General features: G+C 40.0%; 1 protein-coding gene across 5 annotated transcripts in view; it reads right to left on the minus strand.

Annotated features, from left to right (window-relative positions):
* CHD2 (chromodomain helicase DNA binding protein 2) overlaps nucleotides 1–17,384 on the minus strand; it is a 120,694-nt gene that overhangs the window by 27,742 nt on the left and 75,568 nt on the right. For all 5 annotated transcript variants that reach the window (XR_005838056.1, XM_040642746.1, XM_040642747.1 and 2 more), the window contains 7 exons: nucleotides 16,589–16,737; nucleotides 15,496–15,592; nucleotides 14,977–15,069; nucleotides 11,078–11,248; nucleotides 9,946–10,121; nucleotides 5,564–5,605; nucleotides 4,098–4,237 (listed from right to left, as the gene is read on the minus strand). Coding sequence is in view for 4 of the 5 variants with exons in the window: in XM_040642746.1 (XP_040498680.1) it covers nucleotides 4,098–4,237; nucleotides 5,564–5,605; nucleotides 9,946–10,121; nucleotides 11,078–11,248; nucleotides 14,977–15,069; nucleotides 15,496–15,592; nucleotides 16,589–16,737 (868 nt within the window). In the remaining variant the exon portion in view is untranslated. The remainder of the gene's footprint in view (nucleotides 1–4,097; nucleotides 4,238–5,563; nucleotides 5,606–9,945; nucleotides 10,122–11,077; nucleotides 11,249–14,976; nucleotides 15,070–15,495; nucleotides 15,593–16,588; nucleotides 16,738–17,384) is intronic.

A 17,384-nucleotide genomic window follows, 5' to 3' on the forward strand; every position in this document is an offset into this window, starting at 1 on the left:
CTAGAATTAAAAATGAAACCCAGTCAACTCCAGCCAGATGTTGGCAAGATGATGGCACAAGATACTGACACTTGTCTGTGAGAGGAAAGATGGCTCAGAGTCTGAAAAAAGATTTTTTAACATTCCAATTGATGAAATGGTGCTATAATCATTCATAAGTATTTAGATATTCTTCTGTAATCCTCTAGAATTCACTTGCAAATGCTATTTCCAACAATTCTGAAGACAGCTGGAACAGAATGTGTGAAAATGGGAAAGGCACTTCTCTAAAAATCAGAAATCTGGGATTTATTCCCAAATCTGCACGAAGTACCCCTTCCTCCCTTCTCTTTTCCCCTCTCACTTCTAGTTATTGACCTCTCTGGGTCTGTTTCCTGATCATAAAATAAAAGGACTGCAACAGAAATACGGGCAAAGGGTAAAGAGACAACTGGGAAAAGGAAAAACAAATGATTCCTAAACATTTGAAAGATACTTTAAAATTCTACTACCTTCAATAATATCATTAAAAAGAAAATCTAAAGCACAAAATACCTGACCTCACTCATGATCAGAGAAATGCAAATTATATATATACACATAGCATTTCTAACCTATCATGTTGAAAAATTCAAAAATTTCTTTGAAAACATTATGTTGATGAGAACAACAGGAGACAGACACGTTCATTCAATGCCCGGTGGGAGAGCATAACGCAAAATGGTGTGCATACAAAATTATCTACCACAATACTAAAGCAAAAGATTATACAGCTGAATGCTCCTTCACATACAGTATATCCAGAATGGAGTATGCATGTCTTTAAAAAAATAAATCAGGCAGTGGGAAAAAGACCTACCATTTTTAATGGCATTGAAACATACAGTAACCATATAGAAAAATAAATAAAACTGGATACCCCAGGAAAAACTCCAAGTGGATCGGAGATATGAAAGTAAATGAAATCACACAAGTACAAAAGGAAAAAGTCAAAGTGAATTCCTGTTTATACTGGGTGTAGAGGCAATGTTTTTAACTAACTCAAAATCTAAACACAATAAGGTAAAAGACTGATACACTGAACTGCATAAAAAATTTAAGTTTTCTTAAAATGCCATAAGCAAAGTAAGTAAAAAGACAAATCACAAACTAGAGGAGAAAACCAGCAACTTTAATCAGAAAAAGAAATCCTAAAAGATAAGAAAATGAACAGAAGAGAGAAATGGGTAGTTCACAAATGGCTCTTAAGAAAACACTCACAACCTTACTCATTAAAAGAAAAACAAGATACCATTTCTCACCTATCAGTTTGGGAAAAACCCACCCATTTGACAATATCCTCCGTTTGTGAGGCTTGTAAACGAGTACCAGTATCCCCTGCTGGTGGCAATATAAATCATGGTACCAGACTGCTGGAAAATGTGGCAAAATCCAATCAAGTCACGCTTCCCCAGGACTCAGCAGTCCCACTTCCAGAAACCTATCCAGAAGACATGCTCATAGAGATACAAAACAGCATATCCACTAGACTACCAATTCACTGCGGCTGTCTTTCTAACAGCCAAAGACTAAAAACAACTCAAATATTCATTACTCAGGAACAAGAAAGTCTGAATTAACGTCTGCGTGAGTGGTGGAACGCTGCAATTACAAAAGGAAAGAAAGAGGATTTGCACACGATAGGGAGTGATCTCCACATGTGAAAATATGTAGGTGCAGAACACAATACGCAGTACGCTATCTACTACAGAAGAGGGCACACGCACTGAAAATCTTACAAAGAAACAGTGGAAAGATAAACCCAAAATTAATAGAAACGGTGACCTATGCAGAAAGCAGGACTGGGGGACGTTGGCACAAAAGAAAGATTCTCCAAATGTACCTTGTTTCAGAGTTTTGAATTCAGACCACGCAAATGTTTCAAAGTTAAGTCAAAATGAGAAAAAGCAATCCCTAAAAACTGAAAATAAATGAAAATGAAAGAGACTGTACTATCTATTAAGTTGGTGGCCTAAGAGAAAAGAAGAACTTCTAATAATTTTAAAACACAGTATTTTAACTGCACAGAGGCAGGGAGATGTATTCCAAAGAAAAAAAAAGGGGCAAAAACATTAAACTTCATTTTGAGCAGTTAAGATTGGCACTGATACTTAGAAACGCGTCTAAACGTAGGATAGGACAAATACATAATTATGTTAGCATTTTTAGGAACAAAAATTTTCCACTTAAGAGTTATCAATAATCTTCCATCTGAGGGGTGCCTGGGTGGCTCAGTCAGTTAAGCGTCTGCCTTCAGCTCAGGTCATGATCCCAGGGTCCTGGGATCGAGTATCCCATCAGGCTCCCTGCTCGGGGTGGGGGTCTACTTCTCCCTCTCCCCCGTCCCCCTGCTCATGCGCTCGCTCTCACTCTCTCAAATAAAAAATCTTAAAAGAGGGGCGCCTGGGTGGCACAGCGGTTAAGCGTCTGCCTTCGGCTCAGGGCATGATTCCGGCGTTATAGGATCGAGCCCCACATCAGGCTCCTCCGCTATGAGCCTGCTTCTTCCTCTCCCACTCCCCCTGCTTGTGTTCCCTCTCTCGCTGGCTGTCTCTCTCTCTGTCAAATAAATAAAATAAAATCTTTAAAAAAAAAAAAAATCTTAAAAGAAAAATAATGATCTTCCATCTGAATTAGAATAGCCACCCTGACCCAGAGTACACTAAACACCAGGTCACGGCAAACACACGTAAGGGCAATGAGTTATGTAATGGCAGGAGAAGCTATCAGCCAGATCCAGAACAAGAACGTGCACCAAAAAAGAGGGATAAGGGAGGCAAGCGACTGTTAGAAGGAACTCTCTCCAAAATATACTGTGAGATGGAAAAAGCAAGGTGCAGAAGAGTGTGCTTGCCACATTTGTGTAATAAAGGGAAAAAACATGATCTATTCATTTTTCATAATACGAATTTTCTCATTTCTAGAAAGATACGAGAAATAGGGATACCAGTTTTTCAATTTGGAACCATGTGAATGTAAAATTTATTCACAACAATTACAATGAAAAATGAAAACATGGTAAGCTTAAAGTTGACTCTTGGGTGTATTCTGAGTGCTTATATAAAAGCATGTACTTGGATCACTGTCCAAACCACGTCAATTTCTTTCACAAAAAAGGAAAATACATCTAAAGAAACTTTTGACTACACTTAAGACACTTTAAGGGACGCCTGGGTGGCTCAGTCAGTTAAGCATCTGCCTTCAGCTCAGGTCATGATCCCAGGGTCCTGCGATCGAGCCCCGCATAAGGCTCCCTGCTAAACAGGTAGCCTGCTTCTCCCTCTGCCTGCTTCTCCCCCTGCCTGTGCGCTCTCTTTCTCTCTCACAAATAAATAAATCTTTAAAAAAAAAAAAAATTATTTTTGAAAGACTTTAAAATTCTACTACTTTCAATAATATCATTAAAAAGAAAATCTAAAGCACAAATACTTCTTTCCTGGTATTAGCGAACACTGCAAGCCAGACAGCACACTAAGCACTTCACGTGAATGGAATCAGCCAGGAATCACCCAAACCCTCTGAGGCAGGCACTGTTACTTCCCTCTGCAAATGAGACCATTGTAAGAGTATAACTTGTCAAGCCCTATTATAACAAACTGTAGTGCCATGAAAATCCCACTGTAACAAAATGTTTGTAATATTCACCCAATATTTTATATATCCCAATTAATTCCCTAAATCCTTTAAATTTGCCATAACACAATCCATATTTGTATATCCAAGGTGACTAGTGCTGCTTGCGATCTATAATGACCTCATTTGCAGCCCAAATACAGATGTATCCACCTGGTTTGCCCACTCGGGTCTTTACATCATTCAAACCAATCCAAGGTTTCTGTACCAACATCAGAAGAAACCATTCACGTTGCTCATTACTCTCCATTCTCCACCTTCTGCAAACTGACTTCGTTTGTGAGCAGATCTCCGAGATCTTACAACAATGAGCTCACAGAAAGGCAGGTCGGAATACACAGCTCAAAGGATCAGGGATGCATGGGATAGAAGTCTGTTCTTCAGGAACGAAAGCCCCTTTGTGGCACAATTCCCAGTCCAGAAGTGCAGGGTTTGGGAGAACTTACCCTCACTGGCATTTTCCTTCAGCTGTTCTTCATACTCCTGCATTGCTGACACACAGCTGTTGTGAATCAGTTCCCCCAGGCGTTTCAGATCTGCTATAGACTTATCCACCAGCTCAGCATCACGTGCTATGCACTCCAGCCTGAGAAAGGGCAAAGATGGGGACACATCAAGGCCCTGCGCCCACTTTTCTAATGTCTCATGAGATACCACTTTGTCTTATACAAGCTTGCTTCTGCAAAGACATTCTTCTCCACTTTATTGCTCATTGTGAGGCTCCAACAAGAAGCCTCCAACAGTGACGGAAGGCTAAGTCACTCATTTTCCATCATCAAGAACTTATGCTTTGGAACAGTCCACAAAGTAATTTCAAAGAACACAGCGGAAAGGAGTCGGCTTTCTTTACTAACTAGATGGGCTACCTGACGATGGCAGCAGGTGAGTGCCACAGACTGTCTGTACTCCTCTGCTTTGTGCTTACCTTCCTCCAGCCTACTTTCATTCATTACAATACTCCCAGAAGCAAAGTACACTTACTTCTACAGTATGTTCTGCTGATCTCATATGGGGCATGAGAACACATTAATGTCTAAAAATCAGTCTGCCAGAAGGGGCCAGATGCACTTTTCCACACCCTGGTGGTTTTTATGGTCACTGGCTCATAGACAAGCACTCTATCCTGGGTGGCCAGCAACAACCCTGGAAAGGTGCACCTGACTTTCTCGGTTTCACTGTTACTACTGCTACACATCACTGTTTCCTCTCCAAATGGAGAGGACAAAACAAAACACACAGGCTATAATTTTCCTCCACTCCACAAGTTTATCAGGAAGAAGAGAAAGGCATCTGCTATTTCCTCCAAATCAGTACTATTATTTATAGGACATATTGCTGATTCTGGACAAAGCAAAATACTGAATTAGTTGAGATGGTCTTTTGTTAAAATCCAACTTCTGAGCTTACTTCCTGAATGCTTCTAAGACAGGAGAGCCAACCCTTTAGTAACTTACTGCTGGCAAGGTGTTGAAAAGTTATTTGCATTTAACCCTCGTGACACTCTACTAAGAATGAGAAGGCTACAAAATCACAAATTTACACTACTAAATAAGAACTAGGTTGCAAATACTAAATACGTGCACTCTTCTAAATGGAATTATCTGAACATCTCTTCTGGGAATTGTTCCTCTGTATTACAGTTTTCCATGTACTTGCTTCACGTTCCACTCAAGCAAAATCTCTGTACAGATGGTCATCTTTGTCATCCCTCCCCAAAAGGACATGTACAATCACACAATATGTAAATATTTGTAAAAGAAAGTGTCCAGGACAAAAAAAAAAAAAAAAAAAACCATTCCCAGCATTAATATTAAGTGGAAAATAGTACCCTCCCTTCCTCCCGCAAGGAAAAAAAAAAAAAAAAAAACCTGCTACATAATAAAAATGAAAAACAGGTGGATAAGGAGCTTACCGTTCAAGAGGGAGACCGAACTTCTTATATGCCTTGATGAACCTGAGAACATGATCAATAAGACACATTAACAACCAGAGGCTTTGGCTGTGTTCCTGCAAGTGTACCCTGTGGTGAAATAGGCCACACACAGTGCCCAGACAGACTGAGCCCAAACCATGCAGCTGCCATGAAATACAAGACTGCTGAATGTCTCTGAAATTGTCCACTTAAAATAATGACTGCTAAAGATGCAAATTGAAGATCAACTTTATTCTCAGCAACTGATCAAGAAACTGTTAAGGGACGTAGCAGAGAACACTGACCTAACTCTAATATTACCCTTTTTAGAAGGTACAAGTTCATGGAGTTCAACACGTAATAAATGATTCAACCACAACTCCTGTGGTAAGACCCCAACATGGTTAACCGGTCTGTTCAGCTACTGTTGCAATTGATTCCATACAGTAAGATTTATTATTTTCTGGTCAATAACACAACTACAAGATTTTAAAGACTGCCTCACTACTTTCGGGAATAAGGCAAAGTAAAATAAATATGTGATTTAAAACTTCTTAGACAAAACAATTTGGAAACTCTGCTGACTCCTCCTGCCCAACCTTGTCTCCAAACAAAAATCCAATCAATCCTACCACAAGCCTCTACCCTAAACTCTACTATACACCAACGGTGTCATCCGCTTCCCTCCCTACAGCTAACCACTAACGCTTTCACTAAAAGCAAGATGTCACGATACATCACAGTCATCACCGTAACTGGCCACATTACTAAAATCATCTGGTTAGGTAACAGTGTAAAGGTGAGATACTCTGGGGAGGGGGGGGGTAAGTGGAAACAGAATGTAACAAAGAAAAGGGGGATGGGAATGAGTAGGCCCAGAGCCGGGAAACTACACTAAAGGAACAGCACAGCCACAAGGATTAGGAAAGCGTTACATGGGAAAGTGAACGTGAAGATTATTCCTCAATTCTACATTTCTCCTTCTTAATATATACTGCAATATTTTACGTATGAAATCACATGATGTTTGGAAATTACTTCTAAATAACACTACGAGGGAGAAGCATTTCTGGAATGGTGGAGTGAAAACCTCTGAAAATCCGCTCCTCCCTAAAAGCAACAAGAACACTGGCAAAATGTTGTCCAGATCGACTTTGTTGGAACTCTGGAAATTAACCAGAGGCTTACAACCATCTAAGGAACGTTTACTCAGGCAAATGGCTAGATCTCAGTAAGAACTGAAAGCCCTCTGGCAGGTTAACCTGCTCTGCTCCCATGCTCCTCTCTCCACACTCCACGACAGCCTTGAAAACCAACGCCTCTGCAACCACAGCAGTCGTCCACAACAGCAGCACTGCCGCCACTGGAGGAGGCACAACAGGTCCGGAGCTACCCCAAAGCTCTTTTCCACGAGAACAGCACTACTGGAACTGACAGCACCCTGAGAAGCTCCAATCCAGGCTTGCTTTGACCTCTCTGGGAAAATTCTTGTCCAAAGTCCATTGGTGAAAACAATTAAAAGCAAAGATTTAAGACCACAGCTGCTTCAGGCAACATTACCAGTTTGGGTTAAGAACAGGATGACCAAAAACTGGAAAGGAAAAACTGATGGGAATGCCCACAGAGAGCTTTGAAAAGCTGACATGTTCCTGAGAATCTATAAGATCACACATGAGCAAGGCTAGGTGCGTGCACAGGAAAGACCTGAGGTGGTTCATCTCTCGCCTCCAGCTGGCCCAGGGCTCTGCGCAAGCAAAAACTCAATGATAAGGCAGAGCTGTACAATGCCTGCCAGAGCACTGAAAACATGCCCCCCAATATACACACGGAGCCCTTCAGTGAAGGCTGGTAGACTTATTGGCTCAAGGCATTAAGGAAATCTCTGTCCACCCATTAGCTAATGGCTAAGCTAGATGAGCAGAGACTTGAACAATACAACAAAGAATACAGACTTCACAGAACTAGTCCAGGAAAGTTACTAAATTAACAAAAAGCAAACAGCAAACACAACAAACTGTCAGGGGAAATCTGATTTCCACACTTGCCATATTATATTACTTACAATGTCCAGTTTTCATCAAAAAATTATGGAAAACACAAGAACAAATAAGTAGGGCCCATATACAGAGAGAGAAAAAAAAAGCAATCAATGAAAATGGTCCCCGAGGAAGTCCAGAAGTTGAATTTAAAACCTGGACTTCCAAAACAAAGACGGAATTAAGACATTCCCAGATAAACAAAAATAAAGAATTTGCTGCTTCCAGACTTGCCCTAGAAGAAACACTAAAGAGTCCTTCAGGCAGAAATCAAATGACAACAAACAGTAACTCAAATCCACACGAAGAAAGAGCCTCACTAACAGTAACTGAATAAATATAGAGACAGCATAAATGTATTTTTGTAACTCTTTTCTTCTGATTTTTTAAAAACAAGTGCATAAAGCAATAATTATAAAACTGTGTTGACAGGCTTATAAAGGGTAAAGATAGAACTTCTGTGACAATAACAACACAGAAGAGCAGAGAGGAATGAAGTTACACTGGAGTAAAATTTTAATATACCATTGGAATTAAGCTGATGATAATCCAAACTAAACAGTTCTAAGTTAAGGTACTAATTATAATTATCTCCAAGGCAACCACTAGGAAAATTACTTTGAAAATGTAGTAAAAGAAACTATACAGGAGAATAATGAGAAACACAAAGAAAACCAAGGGAATTAAAATGGTATATTAAAAAATACCTACATAACACAAAAGATGGTAGTAATGGGGGAATAAAGGAACAAAAAAGACACAAGACATAAAGAAAATAGCAAAATGTAGACATAAATTCTATTTTAACAGTAACTACATGAAATGTAAATGTGATTAAAGACTCCAATCAAAAGGAAGAAACTGATAGAATAGATTTTTTTAAACTGATAGAACTACATACTGTCTATAAGAGACACAAGCTAGATTCAAAGACAGGCATACTGAAATGAAAAAGATAACGTGCATGAAATATCCAAAAGACAGCTGAAGTGGCTATACTAATATCAGATGTTTAAAAATGATCTTTAGGACAAAAATTATTACTAGAGACAAAAAAGGACATTTTATGAGGATGAAAGGGCCAATCCATCAGATAAAAGACATATCAACTATAAAATGCATGTACCTACAAAAGAGCCCCAAAATACATGACGCAAAACTGACCAAAGCAGAGGGAAGACTAGACAATACAACAACAACAGGCAGAGACTTCAACACCCCATTCTCAGTAATGGCTAGAACCACCAGGCAGAAGATCAGTAAGGAAACGTAAGACTGAGACAACCCAAAATCAAACATCTGTAGAACACCGCGTCCACCACCTACAGCAGAATACATAGTCTCTTCAAAATAATACTGATGGTAGGAGGCGAGAGGATGTTACATAGAAGACTAACTACAAATTCAAAATGGTTAAGATGGTAACATGGTTAAGTATGGGGGGGTATATACCCTATTCTGTCAATGTTTGTATATATTTACACTTTTCCATAATAAATTAAACAAAGACAGAAGAAAAGAATAGTTGTAACATTTAAGGGAAAATAAAGATTTCATAGTTTAAAACACACTGACCTAGAGGACTATCTGATATAATTACAATATGGACTGGATCATAGAACTACCTTGATACTATTTTCTTCAGCCTACAATAAAAAACATCATGCAAAGTGGTTGGAAAAATGACTTGGAAGCAGTAATTTTAGGTCTTTTTGGAAGGCAATGTGTGTGAATTAAATACCAACAAATGTGCAGTAAGTACATACATAGAAAGAGATCTAAAATCAATTACAGGTGAAAAAAAGGCTGCAGAACAGTATCCTGGGTGTACTGCTACTAAACCAACCCACCACCAAACTGGTATCAGTACTAACACTTACAGGAAGTGAACTGGGGAGACGAGGGGTATGAGGGCAGTGTTATTCATACCATTTTAATTTTTTATATTCCTACTCTTTCTTTTATATACATAGACACGTCTGCATCTCTATGTACGTTTGCATGTATGTATTCCTATTCTTAAATAAAAACAAAGGCTCAGCCCGAATTTGCCTCCAACTGTCTCTTTTTCTTGGCTGGACTTTCTTTGTGAAAATGCTCGGAGTAACCAGAGAACAGGAAGAAAACAAGAAGAGCTGAGCAACCAATGAGAGAGAGCTCAAGCAAGGAAAACCCTGGAGGACAGAATCTTCTGGAGACAAGGGGCATGACTCAGTCCCCTGCCTTCCTTGCTGGTACCAGCCTCTGCCCGCCCTGTCTTCAATGTCAGGAACGCCATCAGCCCACGGCACAGCATGCCCTCCAGACGTGCTCCAGAGAGAGAGAGAGAGCAGAGCCTCCACCAACCTTCGGATCTCTGCGTCAGTAAATCCCTCAACGAGGTCCTTCCGCACGCTTCGGGGACGCCCTCTGCGCTTTGGCTTCTTGTCATCATCAGAGTCATCAGTCTCGCTCTCAGAGGCAGAGGATCTCTGGGCCTGCCTCTTAGACTCAGTGTCAGAATCACTGTCATTTGTCTGAGCCTGAAAAGGCAAAGTCACATTGTAGCAAGTGCCAGCTGCAAAAGGTCAAAGGACTAAAACCAGCCCATCTTAATTCTTTAGTACTCAGAACTTTTCATCATATCAAACAAAGTCCATTTTCCTTTAAGAAAATAAGGAGGCAGGTGTCATGTAAAGAAGGAAGACGTGCTTGGGAAGTCAACTTTCCAGAGACATGTGACAAGTAAAATGGAATAAAAATATTTGAATTGTAGATTCGTGTTTACTTCCTTAGGTAAGTTACTCCTTTGTGCCTTTGTTTTACATTTGTAAAAGGGGATAACTACCTATTATTTGGGTTTTCATGAAGATTAAATGAGTCTATAGGTATAACAGCACAACTATGGCCGGCACACAATTGGTGCTCAATCAATACTAGCTACTATTTGCTAATACTGATTTGCTATAATCTTGGACAAATCTGCTATGTCCGACAAACTGGGTGACAAAACTTATTCTACCTACTTCAATGCTGTTGCAAAAATCAAATTAGATCATGCTTGTAACAATGCTTTATAGGCTGTGAAGTACATGTATGTTCTTTGTTTTCGGTTATATAATCTCTCACTAAGTATACCGAGTGCCATGAACAAATACTTAAAGGCAAAAAGAGGTTGGCTCTGAAAGTCAGAGGCACCATCAATTAGAACCAAATCGTGAGGATTATTGGTTCTAATCTCAACGGCAAAATGCAAATGTCTGCCAAACTCAAATCCCATCCATCCATCTCACCAAGAGCCAATTTACAAAGATCAAGTGTCTCACGGGTGCATTCAGGGGCACTCCACATTTTTCCATCTTCCTCTGCTAGGTTCGCTATGAAATAACTGCCTCCCATCCCCAGGCAACAATGCAAAGCCTCCTCCTTGAATAATTAGCACTTCTGTAGCCTTTACAACACAAAAGGTCCTTTCTTATCTTTCATCTCACTCGATCACCTTTTTAGTGGAACTCCGAATTCGAGGCAGCATGTATATTTCTTCCAGCTCCTTCTGACGCTCTTCCTCCTCTACCTTTTTCCTTTGCTCCTCCGGAATGATCTCATCCCAGTCCTTATGGGGACGCTCCTCCAACTCCTCTTCGTCTTCCATTGTCGCAAAGTTGGCAACCTTAAGACAAACGGACAACTCATTGTTTGACATTTCCCTATTTCCCAAACACCATCTGCTAAAACACCAACTCACCCAGCATTTTTAACCTAAATAAGACACTATGCATAATCTCAGAACTCCTGTGATATTATACAATCAGATAATCAATTTTCTGCTAATCTCTCCCTTATCCTCCCCCCAAATCATCTTGCCAAACCCTCAAGTTCATCAGAAATATTACTGAGAATCAGGGAAACAGATATGAAGATATAAACTGTCTTACAAGTTTTATGGAAAGACTTACTAAATCAAGCACATTTTTTTTTTAAAGATTTTATTTATTTATTCGACAGAGATAGAGACAGCCAGCGAGAGAGGGAACACAAGCAGGGGGAGTGGGAGAGGAAGAAGCAGGCTCATAGCGGAAGAGCCTGATGTGGGGCTCGATCCCGCAACGCCGGGATCACGCCCTGAGCCGAAGGCAGACGCTTAACCGCTGTGTCACCCAGGCGCCCCCAAGCACATTTTCTAATAAATATGATACTAACTGGAAAATTTAGATTTACTTACATTATCAAACGCTGAATACTTAATACCAATCCATTATGAAGTTACGGTTCTAAATTTGAAATTGCTACTAAACAGCACTCGTTTGAAACAATGCATAATTCAAAGCCCTAGCAATCACTAGCCAACTACCTACCTACCTTATTCATTTTTATCAGAAGTACAGAAACTAAAGGTATGTAATGATTTCATACACTCAAAAGTACACTCTACTGTTAGAAATGAAAATGAGAATTTAAAATGCAAAAAACTCAAACAAACCTAGAAGAATACTTCATTTACAACATATGAAATATTTAGTATCTATCATTGATTTGTACTGAAAAGATATATATATCCCAGAAAGAAAACCATCTAAGTGTCTGCATTTCAAAGACTCAGCCAGTGGCTACACAGACACATCTACCAGCTCCGGCTGGCCTATGAGCAGCAGTGGGCAGACCCCAGGCTCGGGCTCCACATCCTTTTTATTCCTTCACACCTAGTCTTTATTTTTTTTAAAGATTTTATTTATTTATTTTGACAGAGAGAGACAGCCAGAGAGAGAGGGAACACAAGCAGGGGGAGTAGGAGAGGAAGAAGCAGGCTCCCAGCGGAGGAGCCCGATGTGGGGCTCAATTCCAGAACGCCGGGACCGGGACAGAAGGCAAGGCAGACGCTTAATGGCTGCACCACCCAGGCGCCCCCCTCCCCACCTAGTCTTTAAAGCTACAATCACGTACAAAAGAGCTTTTAGAGGTTCCAGTCCTCAAATTCATTTGGAACTGACAGTGAAGTCAGAAGTTTATGACTTTTGGCCACAATTAATTCTAATTAATAACAAGCGTAATATCTTAGATTGAAAACTTAACATTTTTTGTTTTATAAAATGAATCATTTGACCAATCTCTTAAATTAAGTACTATTTGTAATTACTTTAGATCTGACTTTTAAAACAGCCAAATGAAAATGACATAAATGACGTAAATATACGTATTAGTGGTTCACACAGTTGGGAAATTAACTTTCTGAGGGCACAGAATGGTTAAGGGCCACATGCTACAGGCCAGACCACCTGCCTAAGATGTAATCACAATTCCAAATATGTGTGACCTTAGGAAATCTACATAGCCTGTCTGTGCCTCAGCTGATCTATAAATGAAGAAAATAATATCTGACTCATCCTACGGTTATAACAGGGCTTGGCACACACAGTAAGAGATACAAGTATCAGTTATGATTACTTAAGAAAATTATAATCTTAAGTTATCTCAAAAAAAGCTTTGCTGTCCTTCCAACATGTTAGATTACGGTTAAGAGAGAGAGAAAGAAAAAAAAGAAAGGATTAGTGGAAAAAACAAAGTCAATTCAATTGAAGCACTCCAGAAATGAAAAAGCCCCTAGGTAGGCAGACTCCTACTGTTGATTAAATCGCTCTACCAGGTGCTAAAATGTTAACAGCCAGAAGAGCTTTAGCAAGGTTAAAGTCACCAGCTGACCACTGCTGATTAACCTGTTAATATGTAGAAATATTTATACCTAAATCATCATATAATAGTCTAACCAAAATATTAACATGAAGATTACTTCTCTTTAAAAGGGAGCAATAGGGATGCCTGGGTGGCTCAGTCGGTTAAGCATCTGCCTTCAGCTCAGGTCATGAGCCCAGGATCCTGGGACTGAGCCCAGAATCCAGCTCCCTATCAGTGGGGAGTCTGCTTCTCCCTCTGTCCCTCCCCCACTCATTCTCTCTCTCAAATAAATAAAATCTTTAAAAAAATTTTTAAAAGGGAGCAATAGTCCTAGAAGTTCAGTCCAGTTGAAACAGTAATAATTCACCTTCAACCTCAAACACACTGACTCTGATCCTAGAGCTCTCTGGCCTATTCAGTTCCTTTTGTGTTCTTCTGAGACAACTTCTACCTGTGGCCAACCCTGGACCTCATCACAAGGTACTGCTTCCTTCCAAACACCTCACCCATGTCTCCCTCAATCCTACAGGTTCTACTGCACTTAACCATCACTGGAACCTTCAGGTCTCTCTCCTGCTTCTTTAACTTGCACGGAACAAACCCAAAGCCAATTCTTTCAACCATGTTCTCGTATGAGATTGGGAAAACCTTTGCCATTTTGACTCTCCTTAGTCTCCCAAGCTCATCTCCCACTTTGGGGCCACGAAATGATCAGTCCCTCTGACCTCAACTCCCTCTGACCTCAAGTACTGCTAGAGAAAATCACAGGACCCTGCTGACCAGCTCCAACACGAAGTCTTACCTTCCAAATTCAGCTCACTCCCTATCAAGTTCCTCCTTCCTGGCACCACCCGTGGCTGTCCCAAATCATTTCTATTTTACTTATTCCCAGTAGGGAATTACAGTCACGCAGGAAGGAACCCCACATCTTCTCTCCCCTCCTATTCCCTGAAGTGTACTTTCCTTTTTTCTTTTGAAGGCCAACTGTACCACCTGTGTTTCTAGTTACACACCTTCCAGTCTCTTCTAAGGATATGTACTATCAAATTTTCCTTCTTCCTTAGAACTTTAATCTCTCCCTATTCTCAAGCTCTTTCCTCCACCTAGAGACATTATAACATCTTTCAAAACCCTTGCCTTGCCTGACTCTCCTATCCTCACAAATCACCCTCACTGTATTGCTCAAGAGCTTTTAAATGAACTCCCCACTCAATGCTGCCACCTCCTATTCATCTGGTGCCCAGCTTCTGCACTTAGTCCTGGCCTCATTTAATTTTGTTATGTAACATACTATCCATAATGGCCCCTAAAAAAAAAAAAACCACCAAGTCGGCAAGAACTTTCTTAACTGTCACCTTCTGTTTTCTACCTTTGACCTCTCTTTGTCACCTGATTTCCATCAATGTCTCTGCCACAACGCCCTCCACACTGCCCAGAGCAACACACTATCTGGTCTCCATCCATCCCATGGATGCATACTCTTCCCTCTTTGCTGACTTTTCTTCTATCCCCTGACTCTGGGCAGGAGAGACCATGTCAGTGATTACCTCCAGGCGGAAGACTGAATCTACACTCAAATGTGCCTGGAACTCAGGAGGAGAAGGAAGGAGCCAAGTTAGGTAAAGGAAAAAGTAGAGCGCCTTGCATACAGGAAGTACTCAGAGACACTAGTTATCATTAGTTAATATTATCAGTGCTGAGGACTCCCTCCCACAATAATTTCCATACCTTAAACTGGGACAGAAGCTCATCTGTTGCACTTGTCGACACTTCGTTCTCTCTGGTTTCAGCCAAGCGCAAAATTTCATCTATGTCCATTTCCTAAGGGACACCAACAATGCGATATGGTAAACAGGCAACAGTGATCAGTACGGACTGAAAACACTTGGCGCAAATAAACCAAATCGCCTTCCCAGGATCCCATTTACCTTAACAGTACTTGGGTTTGTATCTTTTACCTCTGATGTCTCAAACTATTATTTACACAAATGACAAGGTGAACTTCAGAAATTACATGAAATACAACTGGAATTAAACACACCAAGGACAGAATCCTCAAATGTTTTTCTCGTTCCTATTCTATTTAGTAAGAGCTTTGAGCTCTATAATAATAAAAAAATAAAAAATTATATCCTTCAAATAATTACTGTTCTTTAGCCTCTAACACAGACTCAAAATCTGCTTCCAGAAAAATTTAGATTCTCACAAATACTTGCCAAAGTGTTTTCCTCACTGTTAATTAATTACCTGAGGCTCTGACTCCTCCCCTTCCAGTTCTTTGAAGAGATCCTCTGCTCCAAATTTCAAAATAGCTGTCAGCTCTTCTTTATTAAAAGGGTTTGAGCTGTAGAAGTAAAACGTAGTTGTAATCTCTCAGGAATGTCAAATAACCTCCATGAAGTTCTACTATAAAACAGCTACCCTTCATAATGGGGTGAAAGTACTGGTGAAAATATAAATTCTGCCCCATGAAAAATGACCTCTCAAAGATTTCTTTTTTTTTTTTTTAAATCTCCAGGATGAGTCTGTGATGGTAAACCTAACCTAGCAGAAGACCAGAAAATGAATTATTTTTCTGATGGCTCATTTATTACATGATTAAGCAAGAAAACTTAATTAGCAACATGAAAGAACAGAGTTCTTTGCTGTTTATCTTTTGACTCAGGAAGTTATCATTCACCAAGAATTTTCAATCTTCTCAAAAGAACCAAGCTTTTCCCATTTAGGTTCCTCTTGAATGGAAGAGAATCTGAAAATATTCTATTTAGGGAAGGGCTCATTTCATTTCCACCTGTGACACAAGCTGCAGCACTGCCATAGAAGACACTGAACCATTTGGGCAAAATGTAAACTCAGAGAAATAGTTGTGCTTCTAAATAAATCAACTGAAACTTGACTATTTTCCTTCTACACTCTTCTGTCTTCAATAGGAAAAGTAACAATCCCCACGCAAACATTTTTACCAATAATAAGGGAACCGCTGCCAACTCCATCTGACAGATTCTTAACTACTGATACGTTCACGTCAACCCTGTGCTGGGATGAAAGCCTAACGGAGGACACACAGCTGGCACTGCTGCCGTGTCAAATGTCACACACAGAGCCGAAAGCAAAAGGCAAGAGAGAGCACATGAGCACAGGGCTGAGAGGCAAAGAAGAACAAACAGGGAAAACCAATAACATGAAAATGACATCTTCTCGTGGTCCTGGCTTGGCCTCTTCTAGGTAATTAACAGATAACGTCAATTTAAGAGAATCCTATTAGAAGGATGAGTTCTATCAAATGTTGATGTAAAATCAGTTTGGCTCTGACCACCTCCTCCACTTTTCTGGAACTTACTTGGACCTTCCCGAGTTGTTTTCCAGAACCGTCCGGCCAGTGGTATCCATGCGCTGAATCACCAGATGGTCCAATACCATCTTCTTTTTGGCCCGTTCGATGATCTCCTCCTCCACAGTCCCCTTTGTAACCAAGCGGTAAATATTTACCTGTAGAAAAAGGAAATGTTATGTTTATACCTGATCACAAAAAAACAAAAACAAAAACAAAACAAAACAAAAACTCTGTCTAAAACCAAGAGGAAAAATAAAAGACTTATTCTCTTCTACCAGAAATGACTGTAAGTCATTCATCCAAACAGGCGGCTTAAGCAGATACAATATTTTTACTGTAACAGGTTATAATCTTAAATAAAACTACCTCTAAAAAACTGTTTTAACAGCCTATTCTAATGATAAAAATCTTGTTAAAGAATAATCAGTTTCACTGATGGAACGTTTCACCAAAACCAAACCTTTGGCCGAGTACGAACTTAGGTGTTACCCAACACTAGAGCAGACTCTGAGATCTGCACGTGAGGAAACAAGCATGTATTTCCCCAACCTAGCTCAAAGCTAACACTGTCATGTATAATAAAAGCAGTCTATCTTGAACAATGATAAATTATTTAACAACTTATCCCATTAAAATAGAGAAACATTCCACAGCTCTAAACCTATTCATCACCTCTCTTTCTTGGGGTAAACCTGAAAGCCATTGGTGACATAATTTTCAAACAGGAAAAGAGAATAACTCCCTAATTAAGTTCATCGTAGCCCCAAAGACACCGTCTCCGTACTAGTAAACAGACAGGCAT

This window comes from Ursus maritimus, unplaced genomic scaffold (assembly GCF_017311325.1).
Source record: "Ursus maritimus isolate PB19 unplaced genomic scaffold, ASM1731132v1 scaffold_27, whole genome shotgun sequence".
NCBI classification, from domain to species: Eukaryota; Metazoa; Chordata; class Mammalia; order Carnivora; family Ursidae; genus Ursus; species Ursus maritimus.